Genomic DNA, 18,043 nt, shown 5'->3' with positions numbered 1-18,043 from the left:
CTAACTTCAGTCACTGTATAATTAAACTAATCACCAACTCAATTATATTATAGTTATTGAAAATCTGAATTTAGTAGAATGAATAAAACGGTAAAACCTATGAAAATATATAGTACAAGTCTAGAAAAGGTTTATGTAAACTAAGAAAAACAATTAACCAGTAACTGATCACACGTGTTACAATTCAGCCTACATCCAAGAAAGAAATTGTTACTTTTTTTACTCAAATAAATTATAAAATAACAATTCAGACTTTTTTATTGCCCCAAAAATTAGGTGGGGTGTTTCAACTTTACATAAGAATTTTGAATTAGTTTGTTCCTTTTCAACATTACTATTCCTACAAAAAAGGGAACACAGTTCCTCTCCTCCAAATTAAAAGGAATAATCACAGAACTCTTGGAATATCGCAACATCTGAGTGCTGAAAAGGATGGAGAGTGATTATTGGTGCAATGAGACTCGGGTAAAAAGGAGCTCTTGGCAGGCTTCTTGCAGAAGAGATATATGTTAGAATCGAATATGCACTAGAATAAGAGAAATCTAAAGATTATTTAAGAATGTGACTATACAGTTGAGATTGAATTAATTAGTACTATGTATACTCTTTTTTGAGTGAAGACAAAACAAATTAAAACAATCATTAACATCTGCGTATAAGTAATACTTTGTTTACTTTTTTTCACCCTTCTCATAAGCTTTGAGACTCCGGTGGTGACTACAACTTTTTTACTTTTTTTTTCACCCTTCTCGTAAGCTTTGAGACTTCTGTGGTGACTACAACTTTTTTAATTGTTCTCAAACAATGAGTGCATTTAAAAGTGTTTATAAAAATATAAAAGGGTCAGTGTCTAGAGTCCCACATATGGTAATGGCATCTATATAGGAGACAAACAATGTTGCTATCATCTTTGGGTCACAGTACTTGTTGGGAGAGAGCTAGCTAGGATGTTGCTTTTAGAACCTTCTTGGAAGGTTTATGGTATAGCTATAAATCCTAAGATGCCAACTATCCTTATAAGTCTTTGTTACCATTTCATTTGGAGACCCGAAAGAAGCTATGTGGCTTACAAGATGTAGATGTGAATCACGTGTTTTGAATCACATGGGCTAGCTAGTTACCATAAAGACCAAAGAAAGTTGTGAACAAAACTGTTGAGTTTTTTGGACTCCTTTTCTATACGAAGAAAGATTAATGAGAGAGAAGAGAGAAAGATAACCCATTATTATTTTTCCGCGGCACCCAAGAAATGAGACTATCATTTTTTAGATTATAATTATAGATTTTTTTTCATTGTTGGATAGGCAGATTTTTTTATAGCAAGTTCGTTGTAAGTTTTGTGTATTTATTTAAGACCTTATTGTATCTTCTATTGATCATCATAGATTATTTCTTTGGTCTAGAGGATTTAGGATTTTTTATCCTTATCTTAAATAATTTTTCACATTAACAATTGTGTGTCTTTTGTATTATTTTGTAGTTTTATTTTTGCTATATTTTTATTGGTGCTCTTATCTGATTCTTGCAAAGTTTGGGAGAATTTTTTTTGGTGCTTATTGCTTGCCTATTATATTCGTGTTACTGTATTAACATTTTCCCGTCAAAAAAACAAGGCCATGATATCCAATGCTTTGAATTCTATACTCAAAATTGTGAAGAATCTAAAGCATGTTTCCCTTCAGACAGGAACCAAGCACTAGGTATCCCTTCAAGCACCCTTTGATGAAGAGAAGCTCCACTATTACCATGAAGAGTTTGCTAGAATTAGTAGATCCCTTAATTTCTACTATTCTTTGTAGGATTTGCTCATGGAGAAACATAGTGGTAAGGTGTCTTGGCCTGAGCATAGACCTGATTTATTGTTGGCTAGTTCTATTAGATAAGTTTATTACTTCACGGGTAGCTTAAGTGTTTATGGAGCTATTTGTTAACATTTGAAGCTCCCTTCTGTTTACGGAGGAACTAGCTAGGAAGTGTTGGGAAGAGGCCTATATTGAAGGATCATATGCGATGCTAATAGCTGATCAACACATTTGGACAGCCAAAAAAATTAATTGATATACTTTACAACAATGGGCAAGCTTTTAACTCAATCACTGGCCAAGTTTCACTTGCAAAGAGGTTTTGCCAATTTGTGGGAAGAAATTGAGATTGCATGTCCTGCAAGATATGTTTGTGGAGAACTTTTGGTTTTCAAAAGCCATGCCTGAGAAGCATCGTGTTTGTGAAGAGATTGTGGAGCAAAATGGGTTGGTCCAAACAAGTGGAAAATTTGGCCAATTGGGAATATCTAGATGCATTATTTCGTTTCCCTTTCAGACTCTTGGGGAGTAGAGAAAAAGTTGGTGGGCTTGGTTTTGCTACAAGGTATAGAACATTCGCAATATTGCTACAAGGAGCACCAGAGGATGCGGTTTGACTTTAGAAAATTAGTGGTAAGGTGTTGTTTGCATGTGCTAGTTGACTAGCCCTTTATTGCTGCATACTTTAATAGTTTATATACAGATGGAATCATCCAATTTAACAATGTATATAACTTATTTTCCACATCTATGTCTCCTAGTGTCACTGTATGTATGGCTCCAAGTGGAGGGGTTGCTTTGTCTTCTCCACCCATTGGCAATAAAACCTCTGTCTCTATCTTGGTTTTTGCGTCTGCGATCACTTTCCACAATTTTTTCCTCAGTTCTTGCAGTAATTCAAAACTAATATGGTTAGAAAATCTTTAATATATGCTCTCATATGACGCAGTTTTTTTATTATTATTAAATTTTAAGGTGGTTCTTTTAAAGTATTTATTTACGTTACTTACTTTTTTATGTTACTTACCTTCCATTTTTTAAAATATTTTATCTAAATTTAAATAAATAGAAATTAAAAGTACATTATTTCTTAATAAATTAAAAATATTTTAATCCATATTAATCTTAAAAAAATATATTCATATAATATTCATTAAATTATTTTTGTTTTATTAAAAAAAAGTAATGCTTTTATTCTTTCCCGTACATTTTTTTTCAATTTTTTCTTCTTATAAATTTTTTTTAATTAATTAATAAAAATTAATTTAAAATATACTAATAGGCTTGTTAAATATAGGTTAGACTATTTAAGTTTGTGCACCTCGAGAGTGAAGTCATAATTTTTCTAATTTTGGGTGTTTAGCCCCTCTTATTAGAAAAAAAAAAATTTATGATATATATAATTAAAATTTTACTTTTTAAAATTTTCAATTAAAGATTATAATTTCTCAATTTCTTTTGTGGTGCACCTTTTACTTTAGTCAAATTAATTAAAGAAAATACTGAGGATTGATTCTTTCTCAAATTAAATTTTCTTTAGTTGTTTTTTCTCCCTCTTCTTATCCTTTCTTTTTTCTTCTCCTAACTCCATTAGAAGGTCAATCAGGAGATCTAATAAAGAGTGAGACTCTTGATTAGATTCCACGGAGTGATTTTCTATAAAATTATGTTCTTAACTCTTGGAAAATCCAATTAAACATTGGGCGTATTGTGATTTTCTATTTAGCATATTTATATAATTTAGTTGTTAACATTACAACAATAATAAAACTCAGTCAAATAGAAAGTATATTTCAAAAACTATTAAAATGTAAATGATCAATATATAATCTTATTTTTATATATATAATATCAAAATTTAACGTCCTTAACTCTTTTTCTAACATTTCTGCGAAAATTACAATAATTAAACACAAAGAGGATAACAAGTTGAATCTTCTATAATAATTGATGTGACAACACTTCAAAATAATAACACATTATTAGTGTCTATGTATTTCACTTGAAAATGAGAATTCAACAATGAAGATTGTCTAATGTAAAAATCATCAATCATAATTCTATCTCTAATCATAATACTATCTCAAATTTTTTGGGTTGATTTGTGAGACTTAGTATATGGTACTTAATACTTGTAAATTTTGGGTTAAGCACCCCTAGTGCTTAATTAATGAAACTCTTGTGCTTATCAAAAAAAAAAAAATACTATCTCTAATCTTGGACTCTATTCTATTCTTGAATCATCTCTTTTGGAAATTCAGCACTTTAATGGATACAGCAAAGGAACCAAAGAAGAGAATGTTAAAGCAAAGAAGCACAATAACTGAAAGTACTACCGATGACATTCCATTAACTGTAGTACCATATCCAAGACTAGAAGCCAAATATTCTTGCACAGTTCCCTTGAATGAAGGTCCCACAATTATGTCTTGCACGTTACCAAGTTGAGATGTGATAATACCACGTAGAGTCCAAGAAACTGGGCAAATATAATGGAACCAGATCCACCATGGAGGAATGTGCTGAAACATTACAAGACTCATTAACATTAGGGACAATATAAAAATGTTACATACATTTAAAGGTTACAACATAGATGTAACTGTTTTTTACTTACAGATTTTGGAATGAGAAACCCAGATACAAGATTCCATAAAGAGTAAAATGCAGATGAAATGACAGCTGCAAAGTGTTGGGTAGGTGTAATACCAACAGCCATCATCCCATAAAAGGTGAAGTAGGTAAATGTGAGAAACATGAACACAAGATAGAGGAAAAATTTTCCTGAAATTAAAAGAAATAGCATTATGTTAGTATTTGTCTCAAGACAAATTTAGAGATATGATTAATGTAACCAAAAGTGAATAGTTCTAGTTTCAATGATGATGTAAATTTTAGGAGGATAACAAATCCACAGTGTAGGAAGCATATTAATATGGTACTAGTAAGTTAAAATCATACCAGCATTCCTTTCAAAATTAACCATGAAATATGTAATTACTCCAAATACTATTGTCTGAATAGCAATGTATGGAATCTCCACCAGTCCCTGTTAATAATCATATTAAGTAATCAGGATATGCAAAATGGACAAGAAATTTAACTTAGAAAATCATTTCTGGAAAAATGATACCCACCTGGGCTATTGCATAAGCAATAGGAGAGTACATTCCAGCTGCTTTCTCTCTATAAAACACTGTCCTTTCTATTGAAACAACAGGTTGTACAGAAGATGCATTATTTACACCAAGGAAGAGACATGCAGAAAAAAGTGCACCCATAATTACATTCACTTGTTGAATAGTTTCCCTGCAGAATATTTATGACATGATTATTATAACTACTGTTTGCCATTGTTTCATAATAAGATACTTTTTCTTATGACAAAAGAGATTATAAAGGATGCATACCTTTTTGAACCGCTGTCCCAAAACACTGTACCAAATATCAAGGCACATATTACGGTGAATATCAACCTCATTGCATTGTAAGGTGGACTCCTCCAGTACACTAGATTTTGCTTCCACAAACACTTGCGAAATTGTGCGCATGTGTTTTGTGAAAATTCAGTTTCAAACTTCAACGGTTGTGAGCCAGGAGGAGGTTGTCCATAATCCTTAATAGAAGCTACCACACCCCTAAGGTAAGTATGTGACACAATCATTAATTTTACATGGAAATTTTTTTTTGTATTAATTATCATAGTCACTTATTTGATCCTATCCTCAAACACCAGAAGTATAGGGATGATCTTGGCCACACGAAAATAATTTATATACCTGAATTGCTCAGAATTTTCGTAAACGTTTGCAAAATCAATACCAAGTTTTGATTCAACAGCAGCAGTGGAAACCTCAAGCATCCAAGTAGCTGGATTGTAGCCACTGGTAATTGGGGTGATTCCTTCAATATTCTACAGAACAAATACGGAAGAAATTTCATACCATTAATATACAATCAACCCAACAAGATACAGAAACAACAATTTTCCTCCATAAAACAATTCAGGCGAGGTGATGAAAAATGCATGGTAAAGTCAAGACACAAAAGTAAGGTCAAGATTGATAATAACTAAAAACTCTAAAGTAATATAGAACTTTAATATGTTCACAGCACCTGCATGTTCTTTTAGAAGCTAGAAGAGGCAATATTAACTTGAGGCTAAACTCTTTGAACATGGTGATTCAAATATTTTAGTGGCAAAGACTTGCAAGTTTCTTCTATCTTAACATGCTGATCCTCACACTGCTAAGGAACGAAATGACATAAAATATAAAAGAAACAATTAAAATGTTGTTTCACCTGGAAATACTTTATCATTATATCTGATTGCCTACCAATCTTTCCTCCATATATGACTCTTCCTCCACGTTTCATAAGAAGCAACTGCAAATGAAGAATCAAAATTCAGACCATATGAGATAAGCTACTTAATCATTAGTTATAATAGTAGTAAATTGATTAGACACAGTAATTGAAAAACTAACTTCATCAAAGGCTTCAAATATATCAATACTTGGTTGATGGATGGTGCAAACCACTGTTCTACCAGTATCAACCGTATTACGAACAGTCCTCATAACAATGGCTGCTGCACGTGCATCAAGTCCAGACGTAGGTTCATCCATGAAAATAATGGAAGGGTTTGCTACAAGCTCCACTGCAATGGTAAGACGCTTTCTCTGCTCTGTCGATAAGCCGGAAGAACCAGGCATTCCAACCAAAGCCTGTCTTAAACTATCAAGCTCTACTAGTTTCATAACTTGTTCAACAAATTCCTGCAGAATATTTCACAATATATGAGTGAATTGGTTACAGTTGCGCAAACTAACATGGTTCATTATCATTACAAGTTCAGTAAAGAACTTACATGCTTCTTTTCAAGGCTTACTTCCTTTGGAAGCCTTAATGATGCAGAAAACCACAGGGACTCCTCAACTGTGAGCTGAGGAGAATGTATATCATTCTGTTCAACATATCCGGCTATTCTGGCAAATGTTTGTTGCACTTTTGGATAGCCAGATATTTTAATATCACCCTCAATGTATCCTCCTGTTTTCCTTCCTGCAAGAACATCCATTAAAGTGGTCTTTCCAGCTCCACTTGACCCCATCAATGCTGTGAGGACACCAGGTGCAAAAACTCCACTCACATTTGACAAGAGCTTCAATTTGGTATCTGCTACACCTTGTTGTGCTATCTCCTAGAAAAGCAAGTTAATGGAAAAGTCAACTATTTTCTTGTGTTTTTTTCAAAAGTATTCAAGAAACTGAAACTACAAATGCTACATACCTTTGGCATATCAACAAAATAATTGACATTATGGAATGTCATTGTCAAAGGTTGAAAAGGAAGAATCATTCCCTTGTTTTTGTTGTCATCATTAGTTGATTTGAGTTTTGCTGTTTCATTTGAATCCTCCTCGTCATCAAGAAGTAGTGCTCTTGGTTTTTGGAGTGCTTTGGCATGCAAAAGCAAAAAGAGCATAAAAATTTGGTCTCCTTTCATTGGACAGCACTTGTAGATCATTAAATATCAAAATAAATTGTATTGCCTAATGACAAGGAAAATTGTTCTAAACTTACGTTTTAGATAGGTCAAGGCCACAGTGACCAAGTTGTTGAAAAGCAACGAGTAGACAATTAAAACTCCCATACCAATCCAATACCAATAATCATTAGTTGGTAAACTGTATAACTTGAGAATATTGGAACCAACTGTGCCCTGGCCAAAAGCAGAATCCTAAAAAAAAAAAGTTTCCATAATTACATAAATCTTCTATAAATCACTAGCAATAAATATAGAAAAGCCATAAAAATTTAATTAGCATGCCTAAAATACCTTCATCCACCTTGTGGCAGTAAATTCATTGACTGAAATTGCTTTTTGTCCATAACTAAGAGGTGACACCCAGTAACCCCAAATCCACCATGGCTTAATCATACCTGAGAGTGACAACCAAATCACTCACCACAGTATAGCATTATGCATGTCTTTAGTTCATATTATTTTGAAGAAATAATTGCTTATTTTTGCCAGCTTCTTGAGAGAGTTTTTGAACAATAAGCAATTATTTCTCGAAAGCATGTACTATATCTGCATTTTATTCCATAGTTTTTGGTGCTGCCTACCTTTAGGGATAATAAATCCTCCCAACAAGAAGACAATCATCAATGCAGCTGTACCAAATGTGTTAGCAAGAACCATATCGCGTGCAAGTGAAGCCATGAATCGGAAGAGACCTAAAGCCATTTGATGTAACATAAATAGCAAAGCCATGTGTCGGAAAAACCTGAAACATTATTCAAAATGAAAAGAATATGAATCTTGAATATTTTTTTTAAAGAAGAAAAAATTTCATAACAAAGGATGCAAAGAAAAGTGCCTTCCAGGAGCAGGGGCTAATCCAATACTGTAGTATGTAACACAAGTCCATATAACAGCTTCAATAACCGAATAAGGTATTCCAAGAATCCAAGTGGACAAAGACCATGTCCATGCAGGATAAAATAAATTGCCTCTTTGTTTGTAGAAGACTGGTAACCGAGATATCAGGAGTGATAATTCAGAATAGCCATTAAACATCATGTGCACCAGTGCAAAAAATAATGCAGATTGATACAGAGTTCCAGTAGACTCATTCTTAGCATGGAATCTTGTCTGTAGGAACATTGTGCAGGTGACGAATCCAACAAATGTAACCTTTAAAACAGCATGAGAAATTGTCAAATGTAAAATAATGAGAAAGTTCCTTCAAACAATAATTAAGAAATTCACAAGGCACAAGCCTATGTGAAAGTGTTCTATAAAAGTAATATCAAGATAGCATGTGCATTAGGAGTTCTTATGATCATATTGTTTATATGCTTTCCATGTTGAATTGATTGGCAGGGAAAGGTGTTGTAGGTAGTCTACAATCTACATTAAAATATGAACTCTACTTTTAATTTCTGAAAGATTAATGGAGTCTTTCTAACTTGTCATGTAATCTACTTCTAAAGAATTGGAAACTATGCATAGAAACAAGTTTTAGTGCATCATTAATTAATTAAGTTTGTATATATACCTGGCAGGTCCTAAAAATGTAAAGAAACCTATTCCTGTTGACCAAGGTCAATTCTCGGCACATACAAGCCTTAAAGAGATCCCATTTTGCCACAGCAAATCTAGTTTTGGGCAAAGCTGTAGGATGACTCTTTGATTTATCAAAGGGAGCAGTTTGCATGGATTCTACAGACTTTCCAAACTTGGAATTCTTAAAAGCCTCAGCAATTTCTGGTACAGAAATGAACTTATATGGCTTGGAAGAATCAGCCCAGTATTGAGGTTGATCCTTTTTGGAGGTCACCTGAAATAATAAGAATACCAATTTTTAAGTAATAACTTCATAAAGCATTTGAGTTTGAACGTTGAAAAAAACTCTTAAGTCTACAAATACCTCTTGAAGAAAATCCGCAACTCCCTTGCGTGGTGGAAGTTTGAAACCTAAGGATTCAAAGAACTCCAACACGTTTTCTCTGGGGCCTTGATATACCACATACCCATCTGACAGAAGCAGAAGATCATCAAAGAGCTCAAATGTTTCTGGTGCAGGCTGAAGAAGAGCCACAAGCACAGTAGCATCCATTTGATGAACAAAATTTCTTATGCATTTTACAATCTGGAATGTGGTTGAGCTGTCAAGTCCAGTTGATATTTCATCCATAAATAGAGCTTTTCTTGGTCCAACAATCATTTCTCCTGGATAAGAGAAAAACGAAATGCAATAGCATGTCATTACTTCAACTTCAATTGGTGCCTTCATAACGTGTTAATCTTATTGTATAGACATTGTCACAACAAATATGCATCAAATTTTGCATTATCTAGAAACTCATATGTCCATAGAACAAATATGGATTCAAATGTATCATAGATCACCTGTTGTAACTCTCCTTTTTTGGCCACCAGAGACACCCCTTATCATTTCATTGCCAACAACCGTGTCTGAACATACATCAAGACCAAGCACTTTCAAAACATAATCTGTCATCACATTATGCCTTTTGCCACCAACAGCCGATGCCTGTGGAGTAAAATCAATTTCAACATTAGAGGACAGCCCTGAAGTTGCATTTATGCATGATTTTTCAGACATTATTTAAGATAATACAACCTTCATAAATGCATCAATTTCTGCACTTGGCACGACGTTTTTTTCCTTCTCTAAGCTTCCCAGATTTTTCACAAACTCTGTTATGAAATTGAACTGACAAAGTAAGCAATTGAATTGTGAAAAGGAAAAAAAAAATGTACATAATGAAATTAATATATTATATATATACCTGCATCACTTGAACCTTGACATCTATTAGCAAAATCAAAAGTCTCTCTCACTGTCAATTCTGCAATGTGATTATCAGTTTGGCTAGTGTATGCAGAAGCCCTTTGAATACAAAACTCCCTTTGCTCATGGCCATTATATGTTATGCTACCACTTTTCTGCAAGAAACAAAGTGTGTAATGTAATTATAAGATGAGAATTGAATTTTGAAGAACGCTACGACAGGTCAAATTCTTGTTATCCATGCATGCAATTCAGAATTGGACTAATTTCAAACAAATAAAGGTTCTATGAACGAAACCAATCTTAATGCCTAGCATTTTTTTCCCAGTTAGTATAATGATTTAATGCACATTGGCATCTCTTGCAATTGTCCTATAACTAAATTTTTTATTTAAAGAAATCTTGGCTAAATAAGGCTACCCAACATAATAGTTTAATATTTATTTCAAAGAACCAAAAAGTAACTATAATACTTCACAAAAAAAAAATAGAAATTACAAATGTAAAGTAATTGCACATAGGGTTTGTACTACCTTGAGGTTACTATCAAGTTTTCCCGCAAGTGCTAAAAGTAAGGTAGTTTTGCCTGAGCCTGGAGGTCCTAAGAGCAACGTAATCCTATGCAACAACACATATATAACATTAACCTTACTATTCATTTCAATATAAAAACACATGCATAAAATTACACATTAAAATATTATACCTTTCTTTCATTATTATACTAATTATAAATTAATTGATTCAATTCCCCAGCCCGTAGAAAATGTTTAGCTGTATTAAATGCTTTGGTTTTGTTTATTCCTACACAAGCATATATGTATATATATATATATAATGGAACGAGATTAGTATATTTCATTTTCACCAACTGATGGCCTCAATGAAGAAAATAAATTATTTAAATTAACCAAAAATAATAATACCTTCCAGGTTTGATAGTGCCACTGATGTCATTTAAGATGGTCAAGGAATGTCTCTTAGGTCGACTTATCCCCAAGCCATTAAGCATACTCTGGATGCCAACATACCATTTTTTTAAAATGTGTACCAGGAAAAATTATAAAAAATAAATGAAAAGTAAATTTTATTAAAATTTGTAATATTTAAGGTTATTTATACGTTCAATTATATTATACTTTGCAATTTTTTTATAACAAAAATTATTATAAATAAGTTTTTATTGTGCGCTCTTGAGCACACGTTAAACAAATTGTATTATATGTAAATGAATTAATATCAACAAACAAATAAACTTATACAATCAATATTTTTAATGAAATTATTTTGATTAGTAATTTTGAGTCTCCAAGTGTTTTTGTTGAAGGTATTAGAGTGTTTTAGAGTAGGTAATAGGTATGAACCTCAAAGCTATCTCGCATGTAATTGAGCAGAGTTGGCAGAGCTCTTGAACCAAGCTGAACATCAGCTCCAACCGTCAAGTTTTTGTATCTCACCTCGATACTTGGCACCTCTAATCCAACCCTTTTGCATTCAACCAAACAAATAATTATTTAAATGCAGAATCATATATAGACCCTTTCATGCATGTAATATTAAATAAGCCTTAATAAAGGGGGTCATTAAAACAGATATTATATAGTTTTTAGTATTAAAACCCAAAACCAAACACATGGTAATTAAATCATCCACTTATTACAATTTTGTCAAATAAAATTGTTAAGAAAATGAATAAAAAATTTTAACCATCATCGTCTCAAAATGTTCAAAGAGATAAAGAAAATTTACACCAAAAATATATTCTTCAAAATAAAGGGACATGTATTCCTAAAGAAAATAAATTAATATATATATATATATATATATATATATATATATATAGATAGATAGATAGATATAACATAAAGATGAAAAAAATGTTTATATCATATACCTGTTGAAGCGTTCCTTAATGGCAGAAAGAAGCTTGTAATTGTCTTGTTCATCAGTAGCCAAAGCTTCTTTGACAAGTTGTTCACGATTGACGCGATCCAACTTTCTGACATCAACTTGTTCCATAACTTTGTCCATCTTGTTTTCGGAATCCACTGTACGTGGCTTCTTAAGCAATGCAAAATTGAGACGCTTTTGTGTAGGCAATCTTAAGAGTGCAGCCATTTGAAGGTCCGCTTCATCTTCTTCTAACCATTCAGCGTTTGAAGCCCTTGCAAATGATTCTCTCCCTATTTCTGAGGTCATATCAACACTAAAGCCCGCCATTGTTATTACTTATTTTACTCTTACTTCTTCTCTTCTCTCCCGTGTTTTTACGGAGGAACGGTAACAAAAATTTTCTAATCCTACAGAGAGAAAAGAAAAAGAAGAAAACTAATTACATTTTTTTCTTTTGCATGGTGTAGCTATTTATACGTAGGAACTCCCATGTAACATAAGGTGATGCATGTTAACAGGGAATGACCGAGTTTGTTTGCTGTCCTCTAGCTTTTGTGTCCTCCATTTCTAGAAGCATGTTTTTGTCAATTTTTTTTATATCATTGACAAATGTATAGTATTTGTGGAACACATTGTTTTACAGTTTATTATAATATTAGTCGGGAAAATATTTTTTTAATAAGATTTTTTCATTAAAAAATTACATTTAGCTGTCTAGCTTGTTAAAAGACAAAGTTTCCCACAATTTATTCAAAGCTCACCATTAGTTTATAAATATAAAGTCTTTAGTTTAAAAGTATTTTTCATAAAAAATTTATGAGTAATTATAATATATATATATATATATATATATATGACATGATCTTCTTACATTAAGTGTAAAAATTTTTAAGTAATCACTTAAATATTTTTTCCTAAATAAAATTTATATTTACTTTTTTATTAATTAATCAATTAATTTTCACAAAAAAAAACATTAAAAAAATTTCGTATACTAAAAAAACTCATGCCCGTAATATATATATATATATATATATATATATATTGTATAATTATTTATGCACTTCACAACATAAATGTACACTTCCTGTATCAACTTAACACCCACTCTAAAAGGATTCCCACCCACCTTTCGTAAACCCATTCTTCTCATTACATATATCATCATATGAATATATGAACATTAATTTCTCCTTTAATTACTTCAAGAGTCAAAACCTCATTTACTTAATCAAAGTAACCCTAAATAACAGTAACATCAAACATTGTCTAAATGAAAACGCTCCATCTTTTCTTCACCCTAACCGCTATGTTTTTCACATATTTCCTTTGTTTTCAACTTTTAGCTCAAATCTTGACCGGTTTAAGAGTATAACCCTTTCTTAAGAGCCTCTTGTTTCTCTTCATGAACTGAAACTAGGTTCATGACTGGATTGCCACAAACCTAGATCGAATCGGCAGTTTAGCCACTTAACAAACTTGCACCGTCCCATTCCCCTTCTTAGCTCAAAAACACAGCTTCTACATCGTCACAAGCCATCCTAAAAACATCAAACACATCCTCTGAACTCTTCTCAATAACTACCCACAAGGATCATAATGGCAAGCTACATCCCATGATTTTCTAAGCCAAAGAATCTTCAACAGTGATGGTGAAACGTGACTTATGCAATATAAAATGATTGCGTTAGAGTTCATGACCTGGACCCTTAGACAAGCCATGACTTGATAGGTGAACTCGACCATAAAAAATTTGCTTCGGTGCATCCTAGATAAAACTGCTAAAAAAAAGTTTCGGTTAACTTGTAAGACCTTCTATTATATTTAATCTTTCATAACATTTTTGGACTTACCTTAGTAAAGACTCTGAAACCCTTTCACTAGACCTATTCAAAAACTCATTTTCTATTGTCTTAACATTGACACTGAAATACCTTGCAGAGGAATCATTCAATTTTCAATAAATTAGTTTCATTTTCTTTATTTTTGATATAGATTCTTATTTTGCTAGGTTAAGTTTAAAATTTCTTATTAGTATTTAATAATTTAATATTTTTCTTATTTTATCTTAAAGGGGTTTCAAAATTTATCTTATATGTTTGTGAAGTAGTAGTTTCACTCGGCCCCTCTTCCAAAATTTCTTTAAAAACTTATATGTATGGATTTTTAAATTATATTTTACAATTGCAATTACAATGATAATGTTAAGATATTTAGAAATTTACGCAACGACAGCACCGTTAATCAACCATATTATTGTAGATTTCTACACCATTAAAATTTTAAAGGTTTATTAATTATTACGATAAGTTTAATGTATTAAAGATGATTTTTCATATATAAATAACTTCAGATGTTATATATTTGGTGGAACACAATTTTTGTGAAATTAGGTGAAATGTCGTAAGTAATTAATTTTTGTTTTTATTATTTAATGAAATTGAAAATTTATTTAAATAATTTAAGCAATAATTTTTTCTTATTAAAGATTGATACATATTACTCATGTAAAATTATTAATTTAAATTTTAGAATATAATACTATATCTAAATTATGTTTATTTTTATGTGCAGACATATATAAAAATTAAGTAAAATATATATATGATTTTAATTCTTAATAATTAAATATATTTTTATTCTTTTTACATGTTTTTCTCTATTTCATTAGGGATAGAAATGGGTCACGCTGTCCGATAAAGGCTTATGGCTTAGCCTTTTAAAACTTAATCTGACCTAACCTATTTAATTAATAGACTTAATTTAGGTTTTTTAAAAAATTTAATTAATTAAATAGATCAGACTTGAACTTAAGAAAAAGTCTATTAGAATATACTATTTAAAATTTATAATAATATATTAAATAATTATATATAAAAATAATATAATAATATATTAAATCAATTAAATAATAAAATCTTAAATTAAAAATTCTAATCATTTTTGTTAGAATTGAATAAGATCTCTACTACATATCTTTTAAAAGAGAGAGTTTTACTTGCTAGAGTTTTTTGCATATCCTATATGTATAATACTGATTTATATTGCGTTGTTTCAATTTCAATTATGTTTATGTGATTTGAAAGTGATAAATAAAAATATATATAATTTTATTATATATATTTAACGTATTGAATTATTTTTTATTAATTTATTTAAATATAAATCTTATGACTTTTAAAAATACATATATATATTTAGATAATTTAATAGCTTATTTACAAAGAAATTTAATGACTTATTAAATATTTCAATATGAAATAAACTGTTAAAAAGATTAATAAGCTAAATTAAACTTTTAAAAAGATTAGATTAAATTTAATAAAAATTTTATGATAGGTAATAAGTCAAGCTTAGGGTTCAAAATTATTAAACAGGCTAGAGCTATTTATGTAAATTCTTATTATGTATACATGCAATTCAGAATTAGACTAATTTCAAACAAATAAAGGTTCTATTAACAAAACCAATCTTAATGCCTAACATTTTTGTTTCTCTGTTAGTATAATGATTTAATGCACATTGGCATCACCTGCAATTGTGCTATAACTAAATTTTTTATTTAAAGAAATATTGGCTAAATAAGGTTACCAACATAATAGTTTAATAGTTATTTCAAAGAACCAAAATGTAACTATAACACTTCACAAAATAAAAACATAAGAAATTACAAATGTATAGTGATTGTACAAAGGGTTTGTGTAATCCTGCATAGGGTTTGTACTACCTTGAGGTTGCATCAAGCTTTCCCACAAGAGCCAAAAGCAAGGTAGTTTTGCCTTAGCTTAGAGGTCTTAGGAGCAACGTCATCCTATGCAACAACAGATAACGTTAACTTTACTATTCATTTCAATATAAAAACACATGCATAAAATTACACATTAAAATAGTATACCTTTCATTCATTATTATACTAATTAAAAATTAATTGATTCAATTCACTAGCCCGTTGTAAATGTCTAGCTATACTAAATGCTTTGGTTTTGTTTATTCCTACACAAGCATATATATAATGGAACTAGATTAGTATATTTCATTTTCACCAACTGATGGCCTCAATAAAGAAAATAAATAATTTAAATTAACCAAAAAATTAATAATAATACCTTCCAGGTTTGATAGTGCCACTGATGTCATTTAAGATGGTCAAGGAATGTCTCTTAGGTCGACTTATCCCCAAGCCATTAAGCATACTCTGGACGTCAACATACGAATTTTTTAAAATGTGTACCAGGACACATTATAAAAAATTAAATGAAAAGTAAATTTTATTAAAATTTGTAATATTTAAGGTTATTTATACATCAATTATATTATACTTAGCAATTTTTTTATAACAAAAATTATTATAAATAAGTTTTTATTGTGCGCTCTTGAGCACACATTAAACAAATTGTATTATATGTAAATGAATTAATATCAATAAACAAATAAGCTTATACAATCAATATTTTTAATGAAATTATTTTGATTAGTAATTTTGAGTCTCCAAGTGTTTTTGTTGAAGGTATTAGAGTGTTTTAGAGTAGGTAATAGGTATGAACCTCAAAGCCATCTCGCATGTAATTGAGCAGAGTTGGGAGAGCTCTTGACCTAGCTGAACATCAGCTCCAACCGTCAAGTTTTTGTATCTCACCTCGATACTTGGCACCTCTAATCCAACCCTTTTTCATTCAACCAAACAAGTAATTATTAAAAACACAAAAAATTACGCTAAAAATATGTTCTTAAAAAAAACGGACATGTATTCCTAAAAAAATGAATTAATATACACAAGATCTGAAGATGAAAAAATGTTTATATTATATACCTGTTGAAGCGTTCTGTAATGGCAGAAAGAAGCTTGTAATTGTCTTGTTCATACGTGCCAAAGCTTACTTGACAAGGTATTCTCGAATCAAGATTGAAGCGATCCAACTTTCTAACATCAACTTGTTCCATAGCTTTGCCTTTCTTGTTCCCAGAATCCAATGAGTTGGATTCGGCTGAAGATGACTTCCTCAGCAACGCCAAGTTGAGACGCTTTGTGTAGGCAACCTCGACAGTGCAGTCATTTGAAGGTCCGGTCCATCTTCTTCCACCCTTCAACATTTGAAGCCCCGTGCAAATGATTTATGATTTGCTGGAGATTATTCATCAAGAGAATTTATGATTGGATGAGAAGTTTGATAGGAGTGTGGGTGTAGGTTTACACACTATTTTTTAGAAAGATAAGTAGATAGTCGGAGTGCGATTGTGTAAAACATTTCCGCGATTGTTTACAGTGGCAAGGGATGCTAAATCATGTGTATTGGAGAATAGTTTTCATGATAGCACTAGATGAGTTTGGGATATTAGTTGGCGAAGAGGACTCTTTCAACATGAGATATCAAGCTTTAATCTTTTATTTGAGTTTGCGGATGGGGTTTCTATTAAGTTATTTCAAAAAGATAAATGGGTATGGAGGGCAGATTCTTCAGGTTATTATTCAGTGCAATCTGCTTATTCATAACTGTTTGAACTTTTTGGTGGTCCTAATAGTGTAGATCAATGTATGGCAGATGCCTTGCAAAGGCTATGCAGAGGGAAAGTCCATCTTAAGTATCTAGTATTTTCTTGGTAATTGTTGTTGAATGCACTTCCTTGTAAAGGTTTGATGATTGATCGTGGTGTTCAAATTGATGATATAACTTGTTGCTTCTATCATGATTTGGAGAAACTTCCAACTCATTTATTTTTAACGTGCTCAGTTTTATCTCAAATCTAGTACTTTATTGCACGTTGGTTTGGATTTTCATTAATTTTGCCTTCAGATTTATCGACTCACTTGCTTTCTTGAGTTGGTGTTGGCTGTAGTAAAAGAGAAGAGATATGCTTATTAATTGTTTAGGTAAGTACAGTGTGTTCTTTGTAATTACATAGAAATAGAATTGTGTTTTCCAATGGTGTTTTGGATGAGAGAAAAGTCCTAAATTCTATTATTCTGAGGTCCTAGAAATGACTATCACTTGTTAGTAAGGGAGAAGCTATTTTGTTAGCTGAT

General features: G+C 31.2%; 1 protein-coding gene across 1 annotated transcript; it reads right to left on the bottom strand.

Moving 5' to 3' along the window:
• Positions 1-4,042: 4,042 nt before the first annotated feature.
• Positions 4,043-12,348, bottom strand: LOC113851194 (ABC transporter G family member 31-like). Its single transcript, XM_027481668.1, has 23 exons — positions 12,023-12,348; positions 11,493-11,613; positions 11,055-11,143; positions 10,662-10,746; positions 10,127-10,283; positions 9,958-10,034; positions 9,723-9,867; positions 9,241-9,542; positions 8,869-9,150; positions 8,188-8,504; positions 7,934-8,094; positions 7,644-7,747; positions 7,388-7,544; positions 7,095-7,261; positions 6,673-7,005; positions 6,290-6,580; positions 6,105-6,188; positions 5,582-5,715; positions 5,213-5,440; positions 4,940-5,111; positions 4,764-4,851; positions 4,420-4,586; positions 4,043-4,324 (listed from the first exon to the last, which is right to left on the bottom strand). The coding sequence occupies exons 1-23, from the start codon at positions 12,346-12,348 to the stop codon at positions 4,043-4,045; spliced, it is 4,269 nt and encodes a 1,422-aa protein (XP_027337469.1).
• Positions 12,349-18,043: the final 5,695 nt, after the last annotated feature.

This window comes from Abrus precatorius, unplaced genomic scaffold (genome assembly GCF_003935025.1).
Source record: "Abrus precatorius isolate BTA unplaced genomic scaffold, Abrus_2018 Scaffold9, whole genome shotgun sequence".
Classification (NCBI taxonomy): domain Eukaryota; kingdom Viridiplantae; phylum Streptophyta; class Magnoliopsida; order Fabales; family Fabaceae; genus Abrus; species Abrus precatorius.
The sequence above is the reverse complement of the archived record's forward strand: the minus strand, read 5'-3'. Positions and strand labels throughout refer to the sequence as shown.